Source organism: Moschus berezovskii, chromosome 14 (genome assembly GCF_049115385.1).
Source record: "Moschus berezovskii isolate FMDL1 chromosome 14, NW_MosBer_1.0, whole genome shotgun sequence".
Classification (NCBI taxonomy): Eukaryota; Metazoa; Chordata; class Mammalia; order Artiodactyla; family Moschidae; genus Moschus; species Moschus berezovskii.
The window spans coordinates 68,628,509-68,655,922 of record NC_142473.1 but is presented as its reverse complement, the minus strand read 5'-3'; the positions used below and the strand labels follow the sequence as shown (position 1 = coordinate 68,655,922).

At 44.9% G+C, this 27,414-nt stretch overlaps 1 protein-coding gene across 2 annotated transcripts; it reads left to right on the top strand.

The window, feature by feature from the left end:
- Positions 1–389: 389 nt before the first annotated feature.
- On the top strand, positions 390–26,664 carry CD59 (CD59 molecule (CD59 blood group)). Of its 2 annotated transcripts, none has more exons than XM_055423811.2 (4): positions 390–500; positions 13,420–13,504; positions 17,240–17,338; positions 25,095–26,664. In XM_055423811.2, the coding sequence occupies exons 2-4, from the start codon at positions 13,438–13,440 to the stop codon at positions 25,295–25,297; spliced, it is 369 nt and encodes a 122-aa protein (XP_055279786.2). In that variant the 5' UTR covers positions 390–500; positions 13,420–13,437; the 3' UTR covers positions 25,298–26,664. The 2 variants fall into 2 exon arrangements, with proteins under 2 accessions (XP_055279786.2, XP_055279787.2); XM_055423812.2 differs by having other exon boundaries at positions 455–505.
- Positions 26,665–27,414: the final 750 nt, after the last annotated feature.

The window sequence follows — 27,414 nt, the reverse complement described above, 5'->3', positions numbered from 1 at the left end:
CCAAACGACACAAGGCACCAGATGTGACTATGACTGAAGGGTCTTTGTGGGCTACCAGAGCCCGAGAGCAGAGAGCAGCCTGGCCAATGAGAGTTGGGCATGAGCACGCAAACATTTTGAAAAACATTTTTATATTTTTTTGTAAATTTTTCCTAAGTCCTGGAGGATTTTTTTTAAAAAATCGAAAGGAGGAATGGCATCATAAACTTTACGTTTTCGGCTTTTTAACATACAGAACTTCACCTAATCCTGGTCACGAGTCTTTTTCTGTACCGTGGCCTGGCCCGCGCACTTGCGCGCAGCCGTGTGACCTTGGACTGGCCGGCCACTGCGGCGCGCAGAGCTAGGCGGTGGCCGGGGGCGGGGCCGAGGCGGGGCCGGGGGCGGGGCTGTGGGCGGGCCCGAGGCGGGCCCCGCCCCCTCCCAGCCCCGCAGACAAAGTGGGGCTGGGCGGCCGTCGTAGGGTCAGCGGCGCTGAAGCGGACGCGCGGGCCTTTTGGGTAAGGTTGGAGGGTCGGGAGACTGGCGGAGCCGCGCTCCCAGCCCGGCGCTGGGGCACTTGAGCCGCTGCTCTAGCCGCTGGGCCGCGGGACTGAGGGGTTTGGAGGGTCCGAGCTGGCGCGTTCGCCCCGCGCCGGCCTCCGCGCCGGGGGACGGCGAGCTCCGGCGCCCTTCCCTCCGCGCGCGTCCCGCAGCACCCCGGCGCCGGGGTTCCCGGCGCGCCTCTAAGCTTCGCGGCTTCTTTTGTATACAACGAGAGGAGGAGAGCGGACGCATTCCCAGTTTCGCGCGCCCCCGCCACCCACCCACCCTGTATTCCTCCCGGCCTCCTCCCCCAGCCGGGAATACCTTTCGAACCTCGATTCTGAAGAGAAGCTCTTGCAATTTAGGGAAAACAGATCGCACCTTGAAAGGAGGTTATAACCCCCGAGTTATAACCCTGAGTGTCTGGACATTCTTCTCTTCCCCTGGAGGTCTAAATTTTGAATTTTAAAAAGCACGGTGGGTTCGTAACTTAGACATTTCAAGTACGATGTTGGTTTTCTTGGGCCGGCCTGGGCCTCACCCTTCTTGGAGTCTGACGGCTGACTATTAAGGAGACGTTAAGTAGTGATTTTTTCCATGGATCCTGGAAATGTAACAAGTAACGTTCTGTTTCTCCTCTGACGCATGTGAGTTCTCCCCTTTAGCCCGCTTCCCACACGAAAAAGAGATGGGGTTGGTCACTCACCCTGGCAGTAGTTGAGTGACTTCTTTGGAATTGCATTGTGGCCTCTTGCCATCTTGTGAAGAATGTGGCGCAGGAGGCTTCCTCTGGTTTTGCTTTTGATCAGTGCTTTCCTTTTTTTCCTTCCTGTAATGCCTTATGTACACTTTGAAAGTGCCTCTTGCTGAGGCCAACTGATTCTTTTAAAAATCCTCTTCTTGGACAACTTTTAAAAGATACCAGGGGGCCCCAGCGGAGACCTGCCTACCACTCTCAACTGCAGTAACTGCTGTGTTTAGTTGCTCAGTCGTGTCCGACTCTTTGCTACCCCATGGACTGCAGCCCTCCAGGCTCCTCTGTCCGTGGGGATTCTCTAAGCAAGAATAGTGGAGTGGGTTGCTATGCCCTCCTCCAGGGGATCTTCCCAACCCAGGGATCGAACCCAGGTCACACGCATTGCAGGGGGATTCTTTATGGACTAAAAGGGACGTTTTTTATGGACCATCAGGGAAGCCTGCATTAACTCTATTTCATTCTAAACAGATCAGCCCATAAATTTTACAAAGCTAAAGATGTAGCCTACACCATATCTAAGTAGCTTGTGATTGACAGACATTTCTCATAAAGGAGACCTCAAATACAGGTGAGATAATCCAAAGATTACTTTGTTTAATTGTGAGGATCACAGATCAGAGAAACGGCTCTTCCCTACCTCTTTGCTTTACCTTATCTAGTTTCATCTGTGGGCGGTGGTGGCTTTGGAATCCATCTAGAATACCTAGAATTTGACACTTGGTTTGCTTGCAGAGAAAAGATGAAGTTCACATGTCATGGCATAGTGATGACATGCTGATGGTGCGGTGACGATGTGGCCTGGACATGGCCACAGACCAGGGTTTGAATCTCGATTAAACTCTTTGCTGGCTGGGTAATGGTGAGCGTGCTATTTAACTTCATTTTCTTATGGGTAAAATGAGTGTGTGCAAGTCTCTTCAGTCGTGTCTGACTCTTTTCAACCCTGTGGACTGTAGCCCACCAGGCTTCTCTGTCCATGGGATTCTCCAGGCAAGACTGCAGGAGTGGGTTGCCATTTCCTACTCCAGGGGATCTTCTGACCCAAGGATCGACCACGAATCTCTTAGATCTCCTGCATTAGCAGGTGGATTCTTTACCAGTAGTGCCACCAGGGTGTTGTAAGAACTAAATGAGATAATTTGTGGCATAAGTGGAGAACAAATGTGGCTGTTAACAGTTCAGATCACCATGTTCCTCGCTGAGGGTAGCTTATTCCCAGTTCTCCAAGGAAGGCACACACAGTTCAGAATGTTGATCAAAGGAATTGCCTGACTGTGGACCAAATGTATGAAACTGTGACGTCTGTATTTTCAAATAGGCAACTATAAGGAAAACACCCCACTATGCTGAGTAGCTTGTAAGATAAAATTCCAAATAAAAATGGATATTAGAGTGAGGCAAGCAGGTGTCTAGTAAAATTCAGCTTTGAGAGCTTCAGGTACAAGCTCTTGAAAAGAAATGCATTAAAAATTCTGGGCCAACTCCAGACTGCCGTAAGCAAAACCTAGCCCAGAGGTGCCTGAGGCTTTCTAAAACAGAGGATGTGTTATTACTTACGCCCCATATTTTTATGAAATATCTTCACAGTTGGCTCTTACATGTAGTACCTCAAAGGGCAGGGCTGTGAGGCGGCCCTCTGATGACGGCCCTCTTTAAAGAACTAGAGACTAGAGTTACTGGAACAAATCGCAGGACTGGCCCTTCCTTTTGAGGAAGCAGCAAATTTGTGGGTTTTAGAGAGTTCTGAGATGATTGTCTCTGGCAGTGGGAGCTCAAGAGTAGCTGGGAGGGGCTGTTCATTATGATGGTGGCTTTCTGTTTGTCTCTACTTGCTGATGTAATTGCTTTTCTGAGCTGAGTGATCTCCATGTAGGTGACTCAGCTTGCCTGGCTGTATGTGTCCAAGGTGATAAAGAGGCAACGCCCCAAGTCCCCAACACTACTAGCCTCCAGGTAGGGTTACTTTGAGCTACTTGTGAGCTACTGTGCTGTGTTCAGTTGTGTCCGACTCAATTTCCTCATAGACTTCAACCCACCATGCTCCTCTGTCCATGGAATTTTCCAGGCAAGAACCCTGGAGTGGGTTGCCATTTTCTGCTTCAGGGGATCTTCCTTCCCCAGGGATTGAACCCACACCTCTTGCGTCGCCCACATTGGCCAAGTGGATCCTTTACCACTGCGTCACCACTGACCCCTGGTAAATGGAAGCAAGATCCACCCAGTGTGGTTTTGCAGCTAACCTGTTGCCTTGGGACAGGTACTTTCATCTCCCAGGGCCTCCGTTAATTTCCATAAAATAGGAACATTGGGTTTAATTTTTGAAAATACCTTTAGCCTTAAAGATCATCAGCCTCTAAGGCTCCAGGCTCCTAGAAACAATAAGTATACCCCTAGGCATCTATGAATCTTGTGGCAACATTGCCTATGTACAGTCTCTTCTCTGGTGGCCTCTGTTCAACCAATTTATTTCAGAAGCTGAATTCACACGAAGTTTCCCTGCCAGAAAATTTAACTATGGTTAAGAAGTCAGGCCTAGGTTTAAACACTGTTCTGCCATGTACCAGTTCTGAGGTTGGTGTATTCATTTTCTATTACTGTGGAAACAAATTGCCACAAAGCTAGTGGCTTAACACAACACAAATTTATTACTCTTACAGTTCCATCCATCAGAAGTCTGACCTGGGCCTCAGTGGGTTCAAATCAAGGTGTCAGCATGGCTGGGTTTCTTTCTGAGGGCACTGTGTGAGAGAACCTGTCCCCTTGATCATTCAAGCTATTGGCATGGCACAGTCCTTGTGATTGGAGGACTGAGGTGCCATTTCCTGGCTGAGTGTCAGCTGAGGACCATTCTTCACTTCTGGAGGTCACCTGTGTGTCTCAGCTGTGACCCCTGTATTCTGTCCTCAAAATCCCCATGGGTAGGCAAAGTCCTTCTCACTCTTTGAATCTTCAGTTGTCTGTGTAGTCTCTGATTAGAAATGCTAACTCCTGGGCACCCCCCAAGGCCTACAGATTCAGAACTTCTGGGGGCAGGGTCCAGCAATCTGTGTTTTGACAGCCCTCCAGATGAGTCTGACGCCCACTGAAGCTAGGACCGATGCCCTATTTTATTTTATTTTCTACCTAGTCTCTAGCTTTAGTTGGTATCCACCTCCACTAGACTGTAAGGTTCTTAAGAGCGGGGCTTACCTGGTTTACCAATCACTGTACCCCAGTGTCTAGCTGCTCAGCTTCCGTGGGCTCATAAATGGTCACTGTGGAGATGACTGGAGGGTAAGTGTCAGGACCAAACTTACTTTGTAGAGTAAATATACCCGCAGTGAATTCCTTAAGTTTGTTGGGTCATTGGCGTGTTAAATGTTTTATGTTCAAATTTATTTGGATTGTTTAAATAGGTAGATAAATATTTGAGGGTGCTGGCTGGTGTTTTTGGATGGACAGCAGCATGTCTTTGTTTCCCTCTGTAAAATAATGGAATATAGGCTTGCACTGTCCATAAACTGGCTACCCAAAACATCTTCAGGAACTCGGCTAGGGATGCCTGTATTTGTAAATCGCCTTGCTAATGTTAACATCCCCGACATCTCAGGTGGATGGAAATGAGTAAATCATGATTGGGTTGGTTTTTATTGTAGAATGAGAATCTCTAGTTTTAACCCTTTGGTGCTTTTTGCTGGCATCTTTTCTGCAACATCTCTGATCAGTGTTCTTTTCATATGAACATTTCTAAGTGATGGGAAGTTTTTCGTATTTCACCAAGGAAATTGATTTCCATCTGTGCTGACACTTTGTTGAGTGCCTGGCACATGGCAGGGAGGGAGGAGGAAGTGGGGTGATAGCAAGCAGTTTCTCTTAGGAAGTCCAGAATGCCTCCCTAATTGATCCTAATGCTGTCTTTGGAAATTACATGGAATAACCTCCTCCTCTCTTCCCTGGTGGCTCTTACCATATTTGAAGATAGTAACTGTCTCTGACCATACTTTTCCAAACAGAACAGCCCTGATTTCTCCCACCCATTTCTCCTGGCTTTTACAGCTGTTTATTTTGATGTCCTGATAAACTGGAAGAAATTCAGAAATCTGGCATCTACTCATAAAAATATTTCCAGGTTAGGTCTGAGCCTAGGACAGCGTAATCCCAGGATTATGTGTGCATTTATTTGTTTGTTCCTTTAAGTGCCATGTAACATTTTAGCCCATCTTGAGCTTTAAAACCCTTAAGTCTTAGATTTCATTATTCTATAAAAGCATTATTATCACTTCATGAATTAGAAACTGAAGTAAAGGAGTTGACTGCTTTAAGGTTATATAAATGGACAGCAAAGTGGGATTAGAATATGGGCCTCTCTTTCAGGACTACTAGAAAATTATGAAAGCGTCATTTTTTCTTTCCCCCAAATATAGGATGTGGGTAAAATAACTATTTTTATACCTCAGTTCAGCTCAGTTCAGTCACTCAGTCGTGTCCGACTCTTTGCGACCCCATGAATCACAGCACGCCAGGCCTCCCTCTCCATCACCAACTCCCGGAGTTCACTCAAACTCATGTCCATCGAGTCGGTGATGCCATCCAGCCATCTCATTCTCTGTCGTCCCCTTCTCCTCCCGCCCCCAATCCTTCCCAGCATCAGAGTCTTTTCCAGTGAGTCAACTCATTGCATGAGGTGGCCAAAGTATTGCAGTTTCATCTTTAGCATCAGTCCTTCCAGTGAACACCCAGGATTGATCTCCTTTAGAATGGACTGGTTGGATCTCCTTGCAGTCCAAGGGACTCTCAAGAGTCTTCTCCAGCACCACAGTTCAAAAGCATCAATTCTTCGGTGATCAGCCTTCTTCACAGTCCAACTCTCACATCCATACATGACCACTGGAAAAACCATAGCCTTGACTGGACGGACCTTGGTTGGCAAAGTAATGTCTCTGCTTTTTAATATACTGTCCTAGGTTGGTCATAACTTTCCTTCCAAGGAGTAAATGTCTTTTAATTTCATGGCTGCAATCAGCAACTGCAGTGATTTTGGAGCCCAGAAAAATAAAGTCTGACACTGTTTCCACTGGTTCCCCATCTATTTCCCATGAAGTGATGGGACAAGATGCCATGATCTTTGTTTTATGAATGTTGAGCTTCAAGCCAACCTTTTCACTCTCCTCTCACTTTCATCAAGAGGCTTTTGAGTTCCTCTTCACTTTCTGCCTTAAGGGTGGTGTCATCTGCATATCTGAGGTTATTGATATTTTTCGACCTAGGAGACTATATATACAGGAAATACTTTTTACCTCAATGTAGCAAATTTTGAAAGCTGTTATGTATTTTTAATACTTAATCAGGTAGAGTGTTAGAAAAATAAAAATTTAAGCTGCAAGTTAAATGACACAGAAGTACATTAAAATATTCTCTCTGTTGAGAGCTCTTTCTGAAAAATATTGTTAAGAAAACATATTTAAATATAAATAAGTTGGTCATAATTCTACCATGCTGTTCATCACATGTCCCAAAATGTTTGAAAAAGTTGATGTTCCAACCTTTTTTTAAAGGTGTGTATATGTATGTGTGTGTATTTTAAAGAAAAAGTAATAAAATTATAGCTAAACTGGCTTTTTTTTCTTAATACATTTTGAATAGCCTTTCATGTCTGTTAGTTTTCATGGCTGTATAGTTCCCCACCATGGAATTGGACCATAATTTACTCATCATCTTGTTGGACATGTGTGTTACCAAATTCTTACTATTTTAAACAATGCTTATATATCCTTGATTGTTAACTTATTCTTCTAGTGAAAAGCCTATTTGACTTGTCTCTGAAGCAGTTCCCTTTTAGAGTCAACTTCAGAGCCATCCAGAAAAATCTCCACATTTCCTAAGATTGGCACCAAGTGTGTTCTACCACTCCAAAATGGTGTCTTCCAGTAAGCTCTCACCCATCATATCCTGTGGACCGTTTTCAGAATGACTTTAGGCTGTTTCTAATAATTAAATCCATTGCTTAAATGAGTCCTAAAATGTTGAGAAAAGCATGATGAGGTCTTCTGCATGCTTCTTGCATCTGAGTGTTTGGTTGGGTGGGTTGGAAAAGTCACAGTAGCTCTGTTGGTTCACCTACCATATGATCTACACTTGTGGGCATCATTTTTAAATTTAAAATGGAGGATGTTTTATACTAGGGGGAAGAGTTTTAAGCCTTGAGGTTCAGTTCTCTTTCTTAGTGCTGAAACAGATTTGCCAGAAGATAGGTGATTGATGACTACTAAAAGGGGAATTTACAATCAGCTATTTTGTCTTTAAGGATTGGGGGCGGGAGGAGAAGGGGACGACAGAGAATAAGATGGCTGGATGGCATCACCGACTCTGTGGACATGAGTTTGAGTGAACTCCGGGAGTTGGTGATGGACAGGGAGGCCTGGCGTGCTGTGATTCATGGGGTCGCAAAGAGTCAGACACGACTGAGCGACTGAACTGAACTAAACTGACTGATTTTGTCTTTTCTGGTGGCTCAGTGGTAAAGAATCCACCTGCAGTACAGGAGATGCAGGTTTGATCCTGAGAAAGAAATGGCAACCCACTCCAGTATTCTTGCCTGGGAAATCCCATGGACAGAGATGCATGGCGGGCTAGAGTCCATAGGGTAACAAAAAAAGACAGACACAACTTAGCTACTAAACAACAGTGAGGACCTGGACTTCTGATTCAAGTACTATGACCCTGGCAGCTGCACACTGACCACTTCCTTTCTCTGCCATCTTTGCCCTCTTGTAACCAAGTCATGGAAACATCCACTGTGACTCCCAGCCAGTCCTGTGGACTTAAAGCTCAATCTTGACACTCCCCATCCAACCCATATGGCCGCAGGCTGCCTTAGGCTTGGGGCCTATGATCTCCTCTGCTCATCCAAGTCCAGAGTGTTTGTCCAGCTTTCTGACCTGACGCTACCTTCTGTCTACCCTCTCCACCCTTCTTGGCCCAGTGCCCCCTCCCTGTCCAGTTTTTTTTCTGGGAACCTCATGACTTCCCATGACTCATGGTGGCTACTGCTTTTTGAGGGCTTCCTTCAGCCAGGCACCGTGCTGTGCGGTACGTATGCTTATCCCCGTGTGTACTGGATGCAGAGGGGTGGCCTAGAGGTTGAGTAACACACAGCAAGAAGTGGCAGAGCCAGAAATATCCAAGGCTTTGTTCACCGGTCAACGAGAAAGCCTGTCCCTGAACCAGTTCACTGTACAGTTTCTGCTGCTTTTGTTAAGAGATAAGCCTTTCTTAGTAACCGTTTCATCAAGGGTGGGTTCTCTGCACCACACCCTGTTTATTTGTTTTAATGGTGCTATTCATGCCAAGGACCGTTTGGAAGAAAGTCTCCTAGAGGTTGTGACCTCCTCCCTCCTCCTCTGGTGGGGCTGCCCGAGGAAGCAGCTATTTCAGAACTTTTAGGGAGTCTGACACTCCCTGCCTCCCTCTTTGGGAACCTCTGATGGATGCCTTTCTCTCCTGCTCTCTTGCAGCACTTGTTCCCAGCCCCAGGCTTGTGTGAGTGTGTTGTTATCCTTTCTACCCAAACGCCCTTGCGTGTAAGGAACCAAGCTGGGAGCTGGGGTGTGCTGGGCCTGGGTCACTGGCTGGGGTCCGGGGATAGAGAAACACTAATTTGTTCACTTGACTCATCCGGCTCCAGGCAGAAAACATTGCAGGGGCGTTGGGTACCAGCCAGAGAGGCTGGGACCTCTTCCTGATTTGTTAGGGTGCCTCCCATCTCTCAGGTTAGGGAACAAGAAGGGTGCTCCCTGGAGAGGCCGATAGTCCGGCCAGGAGGTGTGGAGATACCTGTCTGACTTAGGGCAGGAAGTCTGGGTGTGGTTGTGAATCCGTTTACCACAGATTGGGACTTGAACTCATGTACTGGGACTCAAACCCAGCCAAAACCCTGCTTGGGACTTGAACCCAGCCAAAGCCCTGCTTGGGACTTGAACCCATGTGGCTTGGCACTCAAACCCAGCCAAAACCCGTGGTACATGGTTTCAGGACCTAATGCAGCTCAGGTTCTTGATGTCTCATTGCAGAAAGAATTCAGTGAGAGACAAAGTGATAGGTAAGAAGTAGATTTATTCAGATTCTGAGAGAAGCACACTCCGCAGACGCAGACAGAGTGTGGGCCGGCGCAGAGGGTGAGTGTGCCCCGAAATCTGGGGCGGTTAGTTTTTATAGGCTGGGTAATTTCATATGCTAACGAGTGGGAGGATTATTCCAACCATTTTGGGGACGGGGCAGAGATTTCCAGGATTTGGGCCACCGCCCACTCCTTGGTCTTTGAACAGTGCCTCGGAAATGTCATGAACCTCCTTCCATAGTTCTTCAGGCACTCTGTCTATCGGATGTAATCCCTTGAATCTGTTTCTCACTTCCACTGTGTAATCGTAAGGGATGTGATTTAGGTCATACCAGAATGGTCTGGTGGTCTTCCCTGCTTTCTTCAATTTCAGTCTGAATTTGGCAATAAGGAGTTCATGATCTGAGCCACAGTCAGCTCCCCGTCTTGTTTACGCTGACTGTATAGAGCTTCTCCATCATTGACTGCAAAGAATATAATCAGTCTGATTTCGGTGTTGACTATCTGGTGATGTCCATGTGTAGAGCTTCTCTTGTGTCATTGGAAGAGGGTGTTTGCTATGACCAGTGCGTTCTCTTGGCAAAACTCTATTAGCCTTTGACCTGCTTTGTTTTTTACTCCAAGGCCAAATTTGCCTGTTACTCCAGGTATCTCTTGACTTTGTACATTTGCATTCCAGTCCCCTATAATGAAAAGGACATTTTTTTTGGGTGTTAGTTTTAGAAGGTCTTGTAGGTCTTCATAGAACCATTCTACTTCAGCTTCTTCAGCATTACTGATTGGGGCATAGAGTTGGATTACTGTGATCTTGAATGGTTTGCCTTGGAAACAAACAGAGATCATTCTGTCATTTTTGAGACTGCATCCAAGTACTGCATTTCGGACTCTCTTGTTGACTGTGATGGCTTCTCCATTTCTTCTAAGGGATTCTTGTCCACAATAGTAGATATAATGGTCATGAGTTAAATTCACCCATTCCAGTCCATTTTAGTTTGCTGATTCCTAAAATGTCGATGTTTACTCTTGCCATCTCCTGTTTGACCACTTCAAAATTGCCAACATCCCCTGGATCATGGAAAAAGCAAGAGAGTTCCAGAAAAACATCTATTTCTGCCTTATTGACTATGCCAAAGCCTTTCTGTGGATCACAATAAACTGGAAAATTCTGAAAGAGATAGGAATACCAGACCACCTGACCTGCCTCTTGAGAAACCTGTATGCAGGTCAGGAAGCAACAGTTCGAACTGGACATGGAACAACAGAGTGGTTCCAAATAGGAAAAGGAGTACCTCAAGGCTGTATATTGTCACCCTGCTTATTTAACTTATTTGCAGAGTACATCATGAGAAACGCTGGGCGGTTGAAGCATAAGCTGAAATCAAGATTGCTGGGAAAAATATCAATAACCTCAGACATGCAGATGATACCACTCTTACGGCAGAAAGTGAAGAAGAACCAAAGAGCCTCTTGATGAAAGTGAAAGAGGAGAGTGAAGAAGTTGGCTTAAAGCGCAACATTCAGAAAACAAAGATCATAGCATCCAGTCCCATTACCCCGTGACAAATAGATGGGGAAACAGTGTCAGACTTTATTTTTTTTGGCTCCAGAATCACTGCAGATGGTGATTGCAGCTATGAAATTAAAAGATGCTTACTCCTCGAAAAGAAAGTTATGACCAACCTAGACAGCATATTAAAAAGCAACAAAGTTCCGTCTAGTCAAGGCTATGGTTTTTCCAGTGGTCATGTATAGATGTGAGAGTTGGACTGTGAAGAAAGCTGCGCGCCAAAGAATTGATGCTTTTGAACTGTGGTGTTGGAGAAGACTCTTGAGAATCCCTTGGACTGCAAGGAGATCCAACCAGTCCATCCTAAAGGAAATCAGTCCAGAATATTCATTGGAAGGACTGATGCTGAAGCTGAAAATTCAATACTTTGGCCACCTGATGTGAAGAGCTGACTTATTTGAAAAGACCCTGATGATGGGACAGATTGAAGGCGGGCGAAGGAGACGACAGAGGATGAGATGGTTAGATGGCATCACCAACTTGATGGACATGAGCTTGAGCAAGCTCCGGGAGTTGGTGACAGACAGGGAAGCCTGGTGTGCTGCAGTCCATGAGGTCGCAAAGAGTTGGACACGACTGAGCGACTGAGCTGAACTGGCACCGACATGGCACCTCTGGGTGTGTTCTTTCACTCGCTGCTTGAGGATTGAGCTCTAGTCTTGTCTGCCATCTTGGTCCCATTCGATTCTAATCAGGTTATGTTGTGTCCTTGGGCTGTGTCATTCTTTCAAAAGTTGTGCCCTGCCCCTTCCTTTCCAGTTACAGTAGTGGGGGCGGGGGTGGGGGCGGGGTGTGTGTGTCCTGAGCGAAGTAGGAAGTGGCAATAACCACCACTTTCCTGTGACTGTGTCAAGCACATATTTACCTTGCTTTATCTTACATCTCCCCACGTGGGGAAGCACCCACATATAGGTGAGAAAAATGAGGCTCGGTAGCTGTGGGAGAGCCAGACTTTAGTATGTCTGGGTCTGAGCTTTTGACCACTAGCCTTGGGCAGCCTCAGATCCTCACGGCACTGGGTGTTGGGTATCTACCCCCCGGGGAGGGTCAGCCTGGTGGAAGTGGGCATATAGGCTATGGCACGTTTTGAAGACCCCAGAGGGAAATGGGGGTGATTCAGCCTTAAAGAAAGGCCAGGCCCAGTTAGATTTTCTTCCTGCTTCCCCACTCATCAGAATGTGACCTTTCTGTCTCCTGGGTATGGGCTTCCTCAGTACCATCTTCCTTAGGTAACGGCCAGCCCTACTGTTTTCACTTCCTGGTCCCTTCCTCCCCACCACTTCCCTCCAACTCAGAGGAGGGCTGGGTGGGGTGGGGCCCACCCACCAAGAACCCACCCACCCACCAAGAACCCTATCTGTTTGCTAGGGAGAGGTCCTGGCCTGTGGGGTCAGGAGAGTAGAATGTGGAGCCCCCCTGGTTTGGGGCAGATATCACCTCCCTGTTGCTCAGGGAAGTTGGGATGGGGTTGGGAGATTCCTTAGATCTGTTGCTCATGGTTTGGACTTGGGCTAAGTTAAAAACCACCCCGTGGCTCGGCCTCCTTCTCAAGTGAAAGGAGGATTTGAAGCATTTCAGCCCTCCCCCTCCGGAGAAGGCAATGGCACCCCACTCCAGTACTCTTGCCTGGAAAATCCCATGGACAGAGGAGCCTGGTGGGCTGCAGTCCATGGGGTCGCACAGAGTCGGACACGACTGAAGCGACTTAGCAGCAGCAGCAGCATCTCTCCTCTCTTCTCCCCTGATGCTCACTGCCACACCTCTAAGCATTAATGGAATACGGACTAGACAGCAGAGTTACCTGGAACCTGCCCTTACTTTTCAGAGTAAAGGAGGAGGTGTCCCCATCACACTTACCAAGGTGGGGAGCCAGAGCTTCAGTGCACTAAGCCTTTGCCCCATGTTTTGCCACTGAATGCCTGCTGGTGTCCCCCAGAGTCACCCCTTTGGTGTGATGCACGTAGTGGCATGGCCTGGAAAACTGATGCTTGCTGGGCTCAGCTCAGCCAGCAGCTGGAGGTGGGGCCTGCAGAGCTCGAATTGCAGGCTCTGCCTTGTGTTCTCTGTACATCGTATCATTCGAGTCAGTGCCCCTGATGGAGGAGATAGTGCTGTCCCACCGCTCAGTCGTGAACACGGAGGCTCAGAGGGACTGAGTTTCTGCAAAGGTGCAGGGCTACTGTGGGTGAGGGCTGGGGTGGGCCCGGTGTGCTGTATCTCCCTGCAGCCGCCTCTCCCACCAGGCCTGACAGCATTTCTTTAGCAAGCTGGGGTCTTCGACTGTGGAGGGACCGAGCATTGCCCCCACAGAGAGCACCCTTGGTTCACAGCCCCTGGCCCAGAGGTGCCCTGTTTTCTGTCTGCGCTCTCCTTCCTGTGTTTCCTGAAGCCCCCAGGCCTTCCAGCTCCTGGTTTCTGAGACACCCGGCAGTCACCATTTGGTTTGTGACAATGCTTTGTGTTCCTTCCTGCCAGACTCTGTAGCTGGTTGCAATGGCGAGCAAAGGAGGGTACATCCTGCTCGGGCTCCTGTTCTTCCTGGCTGTCCTCTGCCAACTAGGTGAGTGGTCCAGGGGGACTTGGATCAGGGTCACGTATGTTGCTTCGGCCCTAACTTTTTCTTAGGCTTCTGGATGACCAAGCTGGTGCCACGGACCTGGGCCAGGCTTCAGTTCTTTCGCCATCAGTGTTACAGGTCCAGGGTGACATGATTGCATCTTCCTACGTTACAGCCCTGCCCTCAGCAAAGCCCCTTCCTGAGTTACAGTTCATCCTGGGTGACAGAGCTGCTTTTGTTGGGGAGAGATTACATACAGCCTCTTAAGTTTCACCCCTTGCACTGCCAGCGGCCAGGGCTGCTGACCCATGCCATCTTCAGAGTGCTGAGCTCAGCGGCCACCCTGGGCGCTCCCATGTGATGCTGCTGTGGCTGAGGGTGGTGTGGTTATAGCAACAGCAGCTGCTGCCCACAGCATTCATGAGCCAATCACTGTTCTCAGCATCTTAACACTATCTACTTATTTAATCCTCATATCCATCCTATGGAGCAGGGGCTATTTATTGCCACTTTCCAGATGACAAGACTGAGGCCCAAAGAAATGGTTTGTAAAATATCACACTGAAGGGCTGCAGACACAATTCAAACCCAGATAAGCCTTTCATCAAAGTGTCTGCACCTATCTCCTTCACCAGGCTACCCCTTCCCCACTCCTGGAGATACTCATTACCTCTGACAGTAGGAACACCTGTGTTTACTTGCTTTGCTTCATTATAAAAATCAGAGGTCATTTTCTGCCTGTCATGTTGGTATTACTAATTTTTTTTTGTTTTGGAGGAGCAGGGATGCGAGACAGAAAAGAAAGTAGCCATGTAGTGAATAGTACAGAGTCGTCTGCGTGTTGGAGCGTGTCTTAGAGCTTACAGCAGCTTCCGTATGGTGCACAGTTACTATGTATCGGGCCTGGGCCAGACCCTGTCTCATTTAATTCTTAGCCATCCCCTGAGGGCTTAGCGCTATTACACCCCTTTTACAGTTGAGGAAACTGAAGCAAAGAAGAAATTAGCCCAAGGTCACGTTTGAGCAAGTTCTTCCTTTCTAAGACAAGACACAAGTCATGACCTCCCCACCCACCTCCTCACTGTTGATCTTAGCCAGTGGTTTGTAATGTAATGACTGTGTTACAACATTCATTATTGTGACAGTTCTACCCAGTGAATTTTCTGTAATAAGAAGAGCCTGGGGGACCTCCCTGGTGGTCCAGTGGTTAAGACTTCGCCTTCCAATACAGGGGGTGTAGATTCAGTCCCTGGTTGGGGAGCTAAGATCCCACTTGCCTCATAGCCAAGAAACCAAAGCATAAAACAGAAGCAATATTATAACAAATTCAATAAAGACTTTAGAAAGGATCCACATCAAAAAAGTCTTAAAAGAATAGCCTGGTCACACCTGCTTTCCAACAGTCTACTTTTGTTTATGGACTTTGGGTTTGGTGCCATTAGCCGTTCTGTGACAGGTCTTGGGGGCACTTAGGTCCTTCCCGAGGGAGGTGGAGTGTGAAGAATATCCACTTCACCCTGGTTAAGTGGCTGGAATATCAAACAGCCATCCTCTGACTTATTGCTTGCCCCTGGCCTGTTCTCCTCCGTGATTATGGTTGGTTTCTTCTCTTTTTCACTCAGGATGGTTAGAAGGACATCATGGTAAGCAAGTCAGGCATGGGCTTCAGAACTGACCGTCTAGTCTAAGTTCCAGCTCTCCTCTTAAGGGCTGTCTGCCTTTTGACAAGTTAGTTAACATCTTAGTTTAATGGGGATGGCAGTCCTTAAGCCTGCCTCTTACAGCAGTTCTCTGAAGATTGAAAGTTTAGATATTTGAACACTGTGTTAGCTGTGAATATTTCTGCCTCACAGAAGTTCCAAAGGTGAGCTCTCTTTCCTCTGTCCGAAGCTTTGTCAAGAAGCCAAATGAACTCCGGCTATAGCCAGGAGAAAATGTGCTCCCATGGGCAGCCTTTCCAAATGGCCCTCTCAGATAGCCCGGCGAGAATATCCTCTCCCTCTTCTCTCTTCCCTCTATCAGGTGGACACACTTCCTGAGCAGGGAAAGATTGTTGAAAATTGGCATCTGTGCCCCTTCTCATGGTGACTCCCCTCTCACACAGGCGTGCAAAGCGCTGAGCCTGGCAGAGAAGAGGCAGAGGGGGCTAGCAGAGCCCAGCCCCGGACCTAGGGGCTGGCGTCATCTCTGCTGCTTGCAGTGCTTTGGGTGTTCTTGATGGAGTCACTCCTCCTCTCCAGACATCTGTCTTATCATCTGCAAACAAAATGAGGAGGAGGGGGTTTGGGGGGGCTGATGTTTCAAAGTTTAAGCTGGAAACTTCACAAATCAGAGGGTCCTCTGCTAGTTGGGATTTCACACCTGTGAAGGCAGACGTGGTCATTTAAGATGTTATAGAGAGCTTCACTCCTGACTGTGCTCAGAAAGTGAGGAGCTACTTTCTTCTGGCCTTCTGAAAATTCTTCTCCCTGGTGATAAACCCAGGCTGTGGCCTTAGGACTAAAAGTCAGCTCTTGGGTGCTAAAACCCACATTTTGGTCTTGGTTTCACCATGCCATTCTTCGATGACACTTTACATATTTCATCTTTGAAAATGTCTTCTCATACGTATGGGTACTGCCAGATACTGATTACATGGCAGATGTGGAATGTAACTCATCTTTGTCCCGTCACCACTGTTATATAAAACAGAAGGGAAAGTAATTCAGTGAAACTTGAAGTCTAGCCACTAAAAAGGAATCCTAAGAACAAAATGGGGGTGGTAGTCATTTTTCAAAGTGGGGAACCAGAGGCATTTGCTTCTGGTAGGAGCCAGCCCTTATGTTCAGTGTCACTGTGCAATGCCTGCTCACCCATATGGGTTTAAGATACATGACTGCTGCCTGTCCCTTGGCTGTGTTTGCTTCTGATGATGGGCCAGTCCCTCAGCAGGAAACAGCTGCACTGAGCATGCCTTATCCCAGAGGCCATCAGCCGTGTTTTATAGAGGGCCAGGTAGTAAATATTTTAGGGTTTGTAGGCCAAGAGACAAAAACCAAGGGTATTTTGTAGGCTTTTGTATAAATAAGAGAGAAAACAAGTTTCTGTAAGTTTTTAATTGACAATTCAAAAATTAATAATTGAGTACAATTATTTATGATATAGCCCTATTAATAAAAAGGAAACTATTTCTGGGAGAATAACATTTTGCTTACACTGATTCAGAAATTAGCGTTCCCCATCATCAAACGAGTTGCAAATGTTCATGTGTTGATACTGACTTGTAATAGATTTAATGTATTTCATCTTGGAACATGTCTTTTCACACAGATAGGTACTACCAAATACTGATGATCAGTCCATGAGAATGTGATGTCAGAGCATATTTGTTTCTCGGAAGATGTTTATGGAATTCTGTTAGTTTATCCTCTTGATGGGTTCCTTTCAGCATGTTATTAACATTGCAGATTAATCACTTCTGGTTGAAGGTAGGAGAAAGCTTCTCAGTTGCACAATTAAATGGGTTTTGAAACCTGGACATTTCCTTTGCACGTGCCACAGGGTCCGGAAAACCACTGCTGGAACTGTAGTCTGAACTTCAAAAAATATGTCTGCTGCAGGTTTGTGTGGGAAGGCATCCCACTGTGAGTTGCTAACCTCTGACCCACACTACTGGAGATGGTGGGCTTGCTTCTGCTGCCAGGAGAGTGAGTCACTGCTTATCTACCAGGTCCTGACAGTCATTCTTCCTGATTCTAGGTCACAGCCTGCAGTGCTACAGCTGTATAAAACAAGTTAACTGCACTTCCGTCATCAATTGTTCACATAATCAAGATGCTTGTCTCTTCGTTAAGGCTGGTAAGAGCCTCCCCCTCCCGTCTCTGCCTGAGTGTAATGAGTTGAAGAAAGCCTGGGAAAAAATCCGTGCCACCTTCTTTTTTGTTAGACTTGTATTCAACAAGTAATAGCTACCATTTAATAGCACCAGTTGCATGTGACACTAAGCACTTTCCATTTGTTTTTGCTCTGTTTTTCCATTTTTTTTTTTAATTTAATGCTTTCCATCTACCACTTGGGGTAATATTTTATTTGGTAAACAAGGAGACTGAGATTCAGATTAAACAACACGCTAAAGTCAAGGAAACCAGCTCAGGATTTGGACATGGAGATCCATCCAATTCCAACACTTGTTCTCATAACACCTACACTGGCTGCCTCCCAAACTTTTGAGAGCCTGCCATGTGCTAGAGCCTGAGCTAGGAGCTCGAGATACAAAGATGAAGAAAGGAGACAGTGAAAGTTGTGAGAGGCTTGTGTAGCTGTCACAGATGTCTTTATTTACTTATACTCGTGTATCATTCTGGGGGGAATTTAATATATGCACAGTCCTAAGGGGACTCAAGCTGAGGTCAACGGACAAATATTAAGTAAGAGGACTAAGTGGGGAAGGGTGTTCCAAAGCAAAGCAAAGCAGGTACCGAGGCTCAGTGACCTCAGAGAGCAAGGCACTCACAGGCTTGGGATGGGGAATGGCTAGCATTGACAAGTTCTGTCAAATCTCCTTTTTCCAAATTGGTTAGACTATGGAATTACTTCTTCCATAAATCCTATTAAAGCAGAATTTAGGAAATGGTGGGTAGAGGCAAGAAACCAGCCACATCATGCCCTCTGCTCTTGCTGGGTGTGGTTCTGGATTGAATTGACATGTAGAAAAGATACTGTGAGGTGAGGAGCAGCTCTTTCAGGGTCTGCTTAGTGAGTGTACAAGGTAAACCCCCCAACTTCTATCTCTTAAGAGATAAAAATAGAAACACCCTTCAAGTTAGTTCACTCACACGCTCTATGCAGATTCTTCCCAGCATCCTTCAAAGAATGCTGAGCACATCAGGGAAACTCAGAAAAGTTTCGGGAGACTCACAAGCACAGAAAAACCTGATAGAAAGAAGCGGGAGGTTCATTTCCCCAGAAAGGAAAAATCCCTCAGTGAGTCAGGATGAATTAGAATTCTCCTGTGTGAATAATAGGAGTATCTCTTAATTTTGGTACTGGTTCCTGCAATACAGCTCTAGTTCCAAGGCCTGCGTGTAAGGTCCTTGTTTCTGTAGGGAGACAGTTCCTATGCCTCACCTGGAAGCATTGCTAATGCAGAAAGCACAGTGAGGCCCCCAGGGAGGACAGCCATTCACTCCACAAATATTTGAGCACCAGTTATCTACAAACACAGAGACCTACTTCTTCACCCTGATCATCTGTCTCTTGGACCCCCACGACAAAAAGTATAATTTCCCAATGAGATAATAAAGGCAGTATTATATGTAGAATAAGTATCAGATTAGCAGTTAGAAGCTTTGAGCTCTGATCTCTGTCCTGCCAGCAGTAAGTTCTTCCTGCCGTGTTTTTTTATTGATGGAATGGGTATGTTGGATGGGAGAGGCGGAGAGAAGGGAAGTGGGAAATAGAGTGAACTTGAAATCTTTTTTCCAGTTCTCTAATCCTATTGTTTCCTACCTAAATGGTTAAACTTTCATTTTAATTGTTTTCTAACATTCAGTTCAGTTCAGTCGCTCAGTCAGTCATGTCCGACTCTCCGCGACCCCATGAATCACAGCACGCCAGGCCTCCCTGTCCATCACCAACTCCCGGAGTTCACTCAAACTCATGTCCATAGAGTCGGTGATGCCATCCAGCCATCTCATTCTCGGTCGTCCCCTTCTCCTCCCGCCCCCAACCTTTCCCAGCATCAGAGTCTTTTCCAGTGAGTCAACTCGTCGCATAAGGTGGCCAAAGTATTGCAGTTTCAGCTTTAGCATCAGTCCTTCCAGTGAATAACCAGGATTGATCTCCTTTAGGATGGACTGGTTGGATCTCCTTGCAGTACAAGGGATTCTCAAGAGTCTTCTCCAGCACCACAGTTCAAAAGCATCAATTCTTCGGTGATCAGCTTTCTTCACAGTCCAACTCTCACATCCATACATGACCACGGGAAAAACCATAGCCTTGACTAGACGGACCTTGGTTGGCAAAGTAATGTCTCTGCTTTTTAATATATTATCAAGGTTGGTCATAACTTTCCTTCCAAGGAGTAAGCGTCTTTTAATTTCATGGCTGCAATCAGCATCTGCAGTGATTTTGGAGCCCCAAAAAATAAAGTCTGACACTGTTTCCACTGTTTTCCCATCTATTTCCCATGAAGTGATGGGACCAGATGCCATGATCTTTGTTTTCTGAATGTTGAGCTTCAAGCCAACCTTATCACTCTCCTCTTTCACTTTCATCAAGAGGCTTTTGAGTTCCTCTTCACTTTCTGCCATGGGCATATCTGAGATTATTGATTTTTCTCCCAGCAATCTTGATTCCAGCTTGTGCTTCTTCCAGCCCAGCGTTCCTCATGATGTACTCTGCATATAAGTTAAATAAGCAAGGTGACAATATACAGCCTTGACGCACTCCTTTTCCTATTTGGAACCAGTCTGTTGTTCCATGTCCAGTTCTGACTGTTGCTTCCTGACCTGCATACAGCTTTCTCAAGAGGCAGGTCAGGTGGTCTGGTATTCCCATCTCTTTCAGAATGTTCCATAGTTTATTGTGATCCACACAGTCAAAGGCTTTGGCATAGTCAATGAAGCAGAAATAGATGCTCTTCTGGAACTCTCTTGCTTTCTCCATGATCCAGCAGATGTTGGCAATTTGATCTCTGGTGCCTCTGCCTTTTCTAAAACCTGCTTAAACATCTGGGAGTTCACGGTTCACATATTGCTGAAGCCTGGCTTGGAGAATTTTGAGCATGACTTTACTAGCATGTGAGATGAGTGCAATTGTGCGGTAGTTTGAGCATTCTTTGGCATTGCCTTTCTTTGGGATTGGAATGAAGACTGACCTTTTCCAGTCCTGTGGCCACTGCTGAGTTTTCCAAATCTGCTGGCATATTGAGTGCAGCACTTTCACAGCATCATCTTTCAAGATTTGAAATAGCTCAACTGGAATTCCATCACCACCGAAGTATAATTGACAAATAAAAACTATATATTTAAAGTGTGAAATGATTACCACAATCTAATTAATACATTCGCCCCCTCCCATTATTACCTTTCTGTGTATGATGAGAACACTTAAGATCTATTCTCTTAAGCAAGTTCTGAATAGACAATCTAGTAGTATTAACTCCCTGGTAAAGAATCCACCTGCAGTACAGGAGATCCTAGTTTGATTCCTGGGTCAGGAAGGTCCCCTGGAGAAGGGATGGGCTACCCACTTTAGTATTCATGGGCTTCCCTGGTGTCTCAGATGGTAAAGAGTCTGCCTGCAATATGGGAGACCTGGGTTCAGTCCCTGGGTTGTGAAGATCCCTTGGAGGAAGGCATGGCAACCCACTCCTATATTCTTGCCTGGAGAATCCCCATGGGCAGAGGAGCCTGGCGGGCTACAGTCCATGGGTCGCAAAGAGTGGGACAAGACTGAGCACTAAGCACGTTATTAACTACAGTCACCATGCTGAACGTTAGATCCCCAGAATTTACTCTTCTTATAATGAACTGTTACACTTTTAAACAGTTAATGTAAACAGGGAGGCACATCTATTAGAAGGGCCAGGATGTAAAACACCGACCACACCAGATAGCAGTGAGGGTTTGGAGCTCCTAGAGCTCTCATTCACTGCTGGTGGGAATGTAAACTGGTACAGGCTGTTTGGCAGTTCCTTAAAAAACGAAACGTACCCTCACCAGAGATTCAACAATTGCATTTGAAAACTTAGGTCCATACAAAAACCTGCACATGGGTGTTTATAGCAGCTTTATTCATAATTGCCCAAACTTGGTGAATGGATAAGTAAATGGTGGTACGTCCAGAGAATGGACTAAAAAATGAGGTATCAATCTATGAAAAGACATGAAGCAAACTGCATATTTCTGAGTGAAGTCACTTTGGGAAGGCTAAGTACAATTATCATTCCAATGACATATTTCGGAAAAAGCAAAGTAAGGAGATAATAAAAAGGACAGTGACTGCCAGGGGTTAAGTAGGGAGGAGGGAGGAATGAACAGGTGGAGCACAGGATTTTTAGGGCAACCAGTATGATACTATAGTGATGGATACACATCATGTGTTTTGTCAAACCCCATAGAATGTACAGCACCCAGAGTGAACCTAGATGTAAATTATGGGCTTTGGGTGATCATAATGACATCAGTTGCAACAAATGGAAGTGTTGGAGATGTTAATAGTGAGGGAGGTTGTTTAGGGTCTGGCTGGGGGTATCAGGGGACTATATAGGAACTCTGCTCAATTTTGCTGTGAATCTAAAACTAAAATACAAATTTTTTTTTAAGGATGATGTAAATCTTAAGTAATAATTTTCTCCTTCTCCTGAACATATGTCCCAAAACTTCAGCTAGACATGTGGTAGCAGCAGTTCTTGAAATATAGATACTCAGACCTTACAGTAAGGCAGATACTAAACAGAGCATCTAAATCCCCCTCCAGCTCTAACATCAGCCTGGGAGAGGCAGAGTACACATTGTCATAAACATGAGTCAAAGGCCAGGCGTACATTGGAGAAATTATTTAACCATATTTCACCCCCAGACTATGAAATGGGAATACTTATCTCCCTAGGTCAGTAGGGCAGTTAGAAGAGAAATGTGTATGATAGTACTGTGCAGCTGCCATCTAGAAGAGAGACTGATGGATATTAATTCAGCCACTGTTTACTGGCATCCTGGCTAGGTCCTGGAAGTATAAACCATGTACTTGGAGTCTGGCAGAGCCTCTGATGACAATGTCAAGCAATCATTGCTGAAATGGCCTTTCAAATAAGGGACATACTTAAGGGTCCCTAAGGCAATTGGGGGCTATTGCTTAGTAAAAGCAGACTTGAACCAAATCTTCAAAAAGGGTAGAGAGGCTGTGCTCAGAGAGAGAACCTTCAGCATTCCAGTGACTGATGTAATCCACTTTTATTCAGGTCATTCTGATAGTGGCTTTGGTGAGAAGCTTTCCCTTGTAAGGTTGCAGATAAGCTCATTCAAGTAAAATGCTTGGCTCACTGCAGGACAGGTAGTATGTGATTAATTGGTAGCAGTTATTAATAAATGACTAATTTATTAATAGGACAAAATTAATCTGCCCTCAAGCTGTTAGGCTTCCCAAATTAACATTCTGGTGGCTTTAATGCCTGCCTAGTTCCAATGTCTGATTATTATTACGTAAGGCAGTAACTTGTCCTGTTCAACAGTATTTTTAGTACAGTTTTAGAAGCAGCCTCTTAAATGCTTATGATCCAAGCAAGCAGAGTCACTGGAACACTTGTTCTGGCCTCTGCCACTTGACCAAACTTCATTAAAATCCAGGCCAGCACCTCATCTCTGAAGGGGAGTACAGAACAGACATACCTGCAGTTATTAACTTAGGGGGTTTTGTTCTGAGCTGTGAGTGCAGTTGGATAAATTAGTTACAAGCCTTACGTAAAAAAATAGGCATCTCTATTTTTTTATCTTTCCAAAACAGAAGAAAAGAAAATGATACCAGGGCAAGCAGCAGCCTTCTATCGATACATCTGTGTGTCCCTAGCATCTAGCACATACTGTAACTTTTGAAGAGGAAAATCTAACATAATTCTTCTCTCTCAACACTTTTTTTTTTTTCACGTAACATAGTTTATCTAATTATATATGCCACTGTAAGATACTTGGCATATATACTTTTGGTCTTTTCTTCCTTTGTTGTGTAAAAATTAGGACCACAACTGCATATTCTTTTGGAAAGTGTTTCCTGTGTTACTGAATAGTCTAATGATTTTTAAAGGAAGTTAACATATTTGGGAAATAAATTCATCCAGTGACTTTATTTTAAATCTCAATCCACATATAAATATAATAAATGTATAAATGAAAGATAGTCATCTGTGAAGGTAACACTGTTAAATTCCTTGGGAATCCTTCCAGAGAAAATTAATGTATTTAGCCCCACGCGTATGCTTTATACAAGTGGACCACATTCCACATATTGCTCTGCATCTAGGCTTTTTTCTCTTGAGGTGTAATTCACGTACTCTCAGTTGCAAAGTTCATTTTAAAGTGTATAATTCAGTGGTCTTTAGTATATTCACAAGTCTGTATAACTATCACCACTGTCTAATTTCAGAATGTTGTGGTCCCAAAAGGAAGCCCCATACCTATTAGCAGTCACTGTCCATTCCTCCTTCCCACACACCCTGGCAGCTACTAATCTACTTTCTATCTCTATAGATTTGCTTGTTCTGGATATTAATTGAAACATAAAATGTTGTGGTCCTCTGCGACTGGCTCCTATCACTGAGCATGAGGTTCTTAAGATTCACCCATGTTATTGGATATATCACAGTACCTTATTCCTTTTTATGGCCAAATGATATTCCATTAGGTGGATATACCACATTTTGTTTATCCATTCATCAGTTAATGGACATCTGGGTTGTTTCTACTTTTTCGCTGTTTTGAATAATGCTACTGTGAACATTGGTATATAAGCTTTTGTGTGAACATAGATTTCAGTTCTCTTGGGTGATGTATTTACCTAGAAGTAGAATTACTAGGTCATATGGAGACTGTTTTTAACCTTATGAGGAGATACTAGACTTTTCCGAGATATCTGCACCATTTTACCTTCCCACAAGCAATATATGAAGCTTCTAATATTCCATGACACTAATTATTTTCCAGTTTCTTGATTACAGGCACCCAGGTTGGTATGAATTGATGTTCATTGTGGTTTTGATTTGTTTTTTCTTAATGACTAATGATATTGAGCATCTTTTCATGCACTTATTGGTCATTTGTATATCTTTGAAGCATGTATATCCTTTGCCCATTTCTTAGTTGGGTTGTCTTTTTAATGACTAATGATATTGAGCATCTTTTCATGCACTTATTGGTCATTTGTACATCTTTGAAGCATGCATATCCTTTGCCCATTTCTTAGTTGGGTTGTCTTTTTATTGTTGAGTTGTGTTTCACTCTTCTCGGATGTGTGATTTTTAAACAATTTTCTTCCTTTTGTGGGTTTTGTCTTTTTAATTTTTTAAAGTGTTCTTTAACTATTTGAAGCACTAAAGTTTTTACTTTTGATGAAGTCCAGTTTATCTATTTTTTCTGCACATTTTTTTTTTTAAAGAAACTAAAACTTCCCATGTCAACACACACAGTCCTATCACATTCCTTATCTGCATGGAACTTTGTCATGTGGAACCTCTACCATAATTTATTCAGATGCTTTTTTTATTAACAGACTGTCTTTTATAAAAGTTTCTTGCTGCTACAGATAGTAGTGCTGTGACCATTCTTGAGCATGTATCTTAACCCTTTTTCAAGTTATTCAGAGAGTAAATCCTAGAAGTGGGATTGCCAAATCAAAAAGGGCATGCATTTAAAAATCTTGGTAAATCTCGAACATTAATATGATTACCTGTTGCCTCCTATGCACACACAACTGTACTGGCTCTGCTGAGACTCTGGTTTTATGGAGAAGTTCCATTCAGAGCTGAATCCTGCATCTTTTTAGCCAGATATGAGAATTCAAAGACAAGTTAGAGCTTTACCTGCTTGATTGCTTACCCTTGTATGTGTGTGCTTCCCCACAGTGCCGCTACAAGTTTACCGCCAGTGTTGGAAGTTTGAAGATTGCAATTTTGAGTTCATTGCAAGAACCTTAGGGGAGAAGGAGCTCCAGTATCACTGCTGCCAGAAGAACCTGTGTAACAAAAATGATGGGACGAGTATATCCGAGAAGACACCGTCGCTGCTCACCCTGCTGCTGGCAGCAGTCTCCCGCTTTTTTCTCTAAATCTATGCCGGGGGGCTTCTCCTGAATGTCCTGTTTCTATCTGTTCCTTCCTTCGTGTGATGCTGTGTTCCAAAGGCTTTTTATTTTCCAAGTGGATCTTGTTGGGAAAGACTAAAACTAGCTTGAGCAACTTGAATAATAGAGGAACTCAGAAAGACTCTGAAGATCAGTCCTATTGGCAGAGAAGACCTGTTTGAGTTGAAAAAAGTTAAGAGTGAACCGTGTGTAATTTGAGTGAGATGACATGCTTCTTACTCTGCACTTTGTGGGGCCAGCTTTGCAGGGACAGCTTGAGTAGCTGCTCTGCAATCCTCAGACATTTCCCTCTGGGTCCTTGGATGTGTTTAGTGTGATCAGTACTTTTTGGGGGTAGCTGGGGCAGGGGGCTCCTTTTCAGCAGTCTCTCTCACAAGGAATGCTTTATGCTTGCCTTTCATGGCCCCCGTATTGCCAGGTAGGCATGATGCATCTTTCAGATGTGGGCGGTCAGTCAGGGACAATGAAATTCTCAAAGAAGAGTAGTGGGAACGACTGTTGTATTCTCAGCTGCCTGGGAAGGAGGTCAGCTTTCCAGATGGCAGGGCATGAAAGCACAAAGTTTATCTTTGAAGAGGTACCAGTAGCTCAAATCTGTTTTCCTCTGTCCCTCAATTTTGTATTGGCTTTGCTGTCTTTAGCTAGAAAAACTCAGTAGCATAAATGAACAGTGTGTTAAAACTATCCCTTCCACTCCCCACCTTTTCAGTTGACATGGTAGGCTGTCTTGGCTTTGCCACACACAGTTAAAAACTAAACATTTGAATATTCTATGTTACCTGTGACTTGCAGTTATTACGTATGCTTATTTTAACTGTTACTGGTAGGAACACTCTTCATGTGTATATGTATAATGCGTGAATGGAACGGGGGGGCCTTTGGGGTTAGGATTTGAAAGTTCCAAATGTCATCATGAACAGTAACAGATCTGCAGGGATGTATTTTACCTGCCAACACACAGCCAGTAGGCTCCTAGCTGAGTCAGCACAGATTGTGTAAAATACGTTTGTAAGGGCTATTAGCATCATCACAAATGCTGAGGCTTTCAGAAGCATTATCAGTTTGCTAAATAGTGCCCATCTTTTCAGAAGGACAAAGTTTTGCCTTTTTCTTGTGGGTACTGGTGAATAAGATTCAATAGACTTAATGTCATTTGTATGCTTACAATCTTGGCTGTATCTAACAGCATAGCCTGACTTTTACAGATAAAGGTGAAATTTCTTGATTTTTTTTTTTTTAATCCTTGTTTTTGTGATGTGCTGGACAGACTGAAATGAATCTTGCTTTTTTTTTTTTTTTTTTTCGGAAAATAAATAGCTGAAACTGCAGTACTTTGGCCACCTCATGCGACGAGTTGACTCACTGGAAAAGACTCTGATGCTGGGAAAGGTTGGTGGCGGGAGGAGAAGGGGACGACGGAGAATGAGATGGCTGGATGGCATCACCGACTCTGTGGACATGAGTTTGAGTGAACTCCGGGAGTTGGTGATGGACAGGGAGGCCTGGCGTGCTGTGATTCATGGGGTCGCGGAGAGTCGGGCACGACTGAGCGACTGAACTGAACTGAACTGAAAATCTCATCAAATGCACGAGTGTGGTTATTGGCCCAGCATATGCAACACGTCCAATGGTAGCAACTGAAAGAAGAGATCTTAGTACCAGGTTTCTTCAGCGGTTGCTGTTACTTGAACAAGAACAGAGGCCTCCTCATCCTGGACTAGCTTGGTGCTTTGCGTTCCTTGTTGACTCAGTGTTTTTCCTTACATCATCTTTAATATTCTTTTCAAAGACAGAGTGCAACTCGGTGTGACTCTTTCCTCAATAGGACCTCTGCCTGAGGAAGCACTGACCATTCCATAGCAAAGCGGCTCATTTCACATAGTGCCTTTTAGTTCTAAGGAACGAGAACAAACTCTGACTGACTTAGGCAGGAAAGGAGTTTTGGGAAACTTTGAAGAGGAATTCAACCAGACTGAAAAAAGCCAGGAATCGGGGGAATTCCCTGGTGGTCTGGTGGTTAGGATTCAGCACTTTAACTGTCACGGCCCAAGTTCAGTCCCAGGTTGGGGAATTGAGACCCT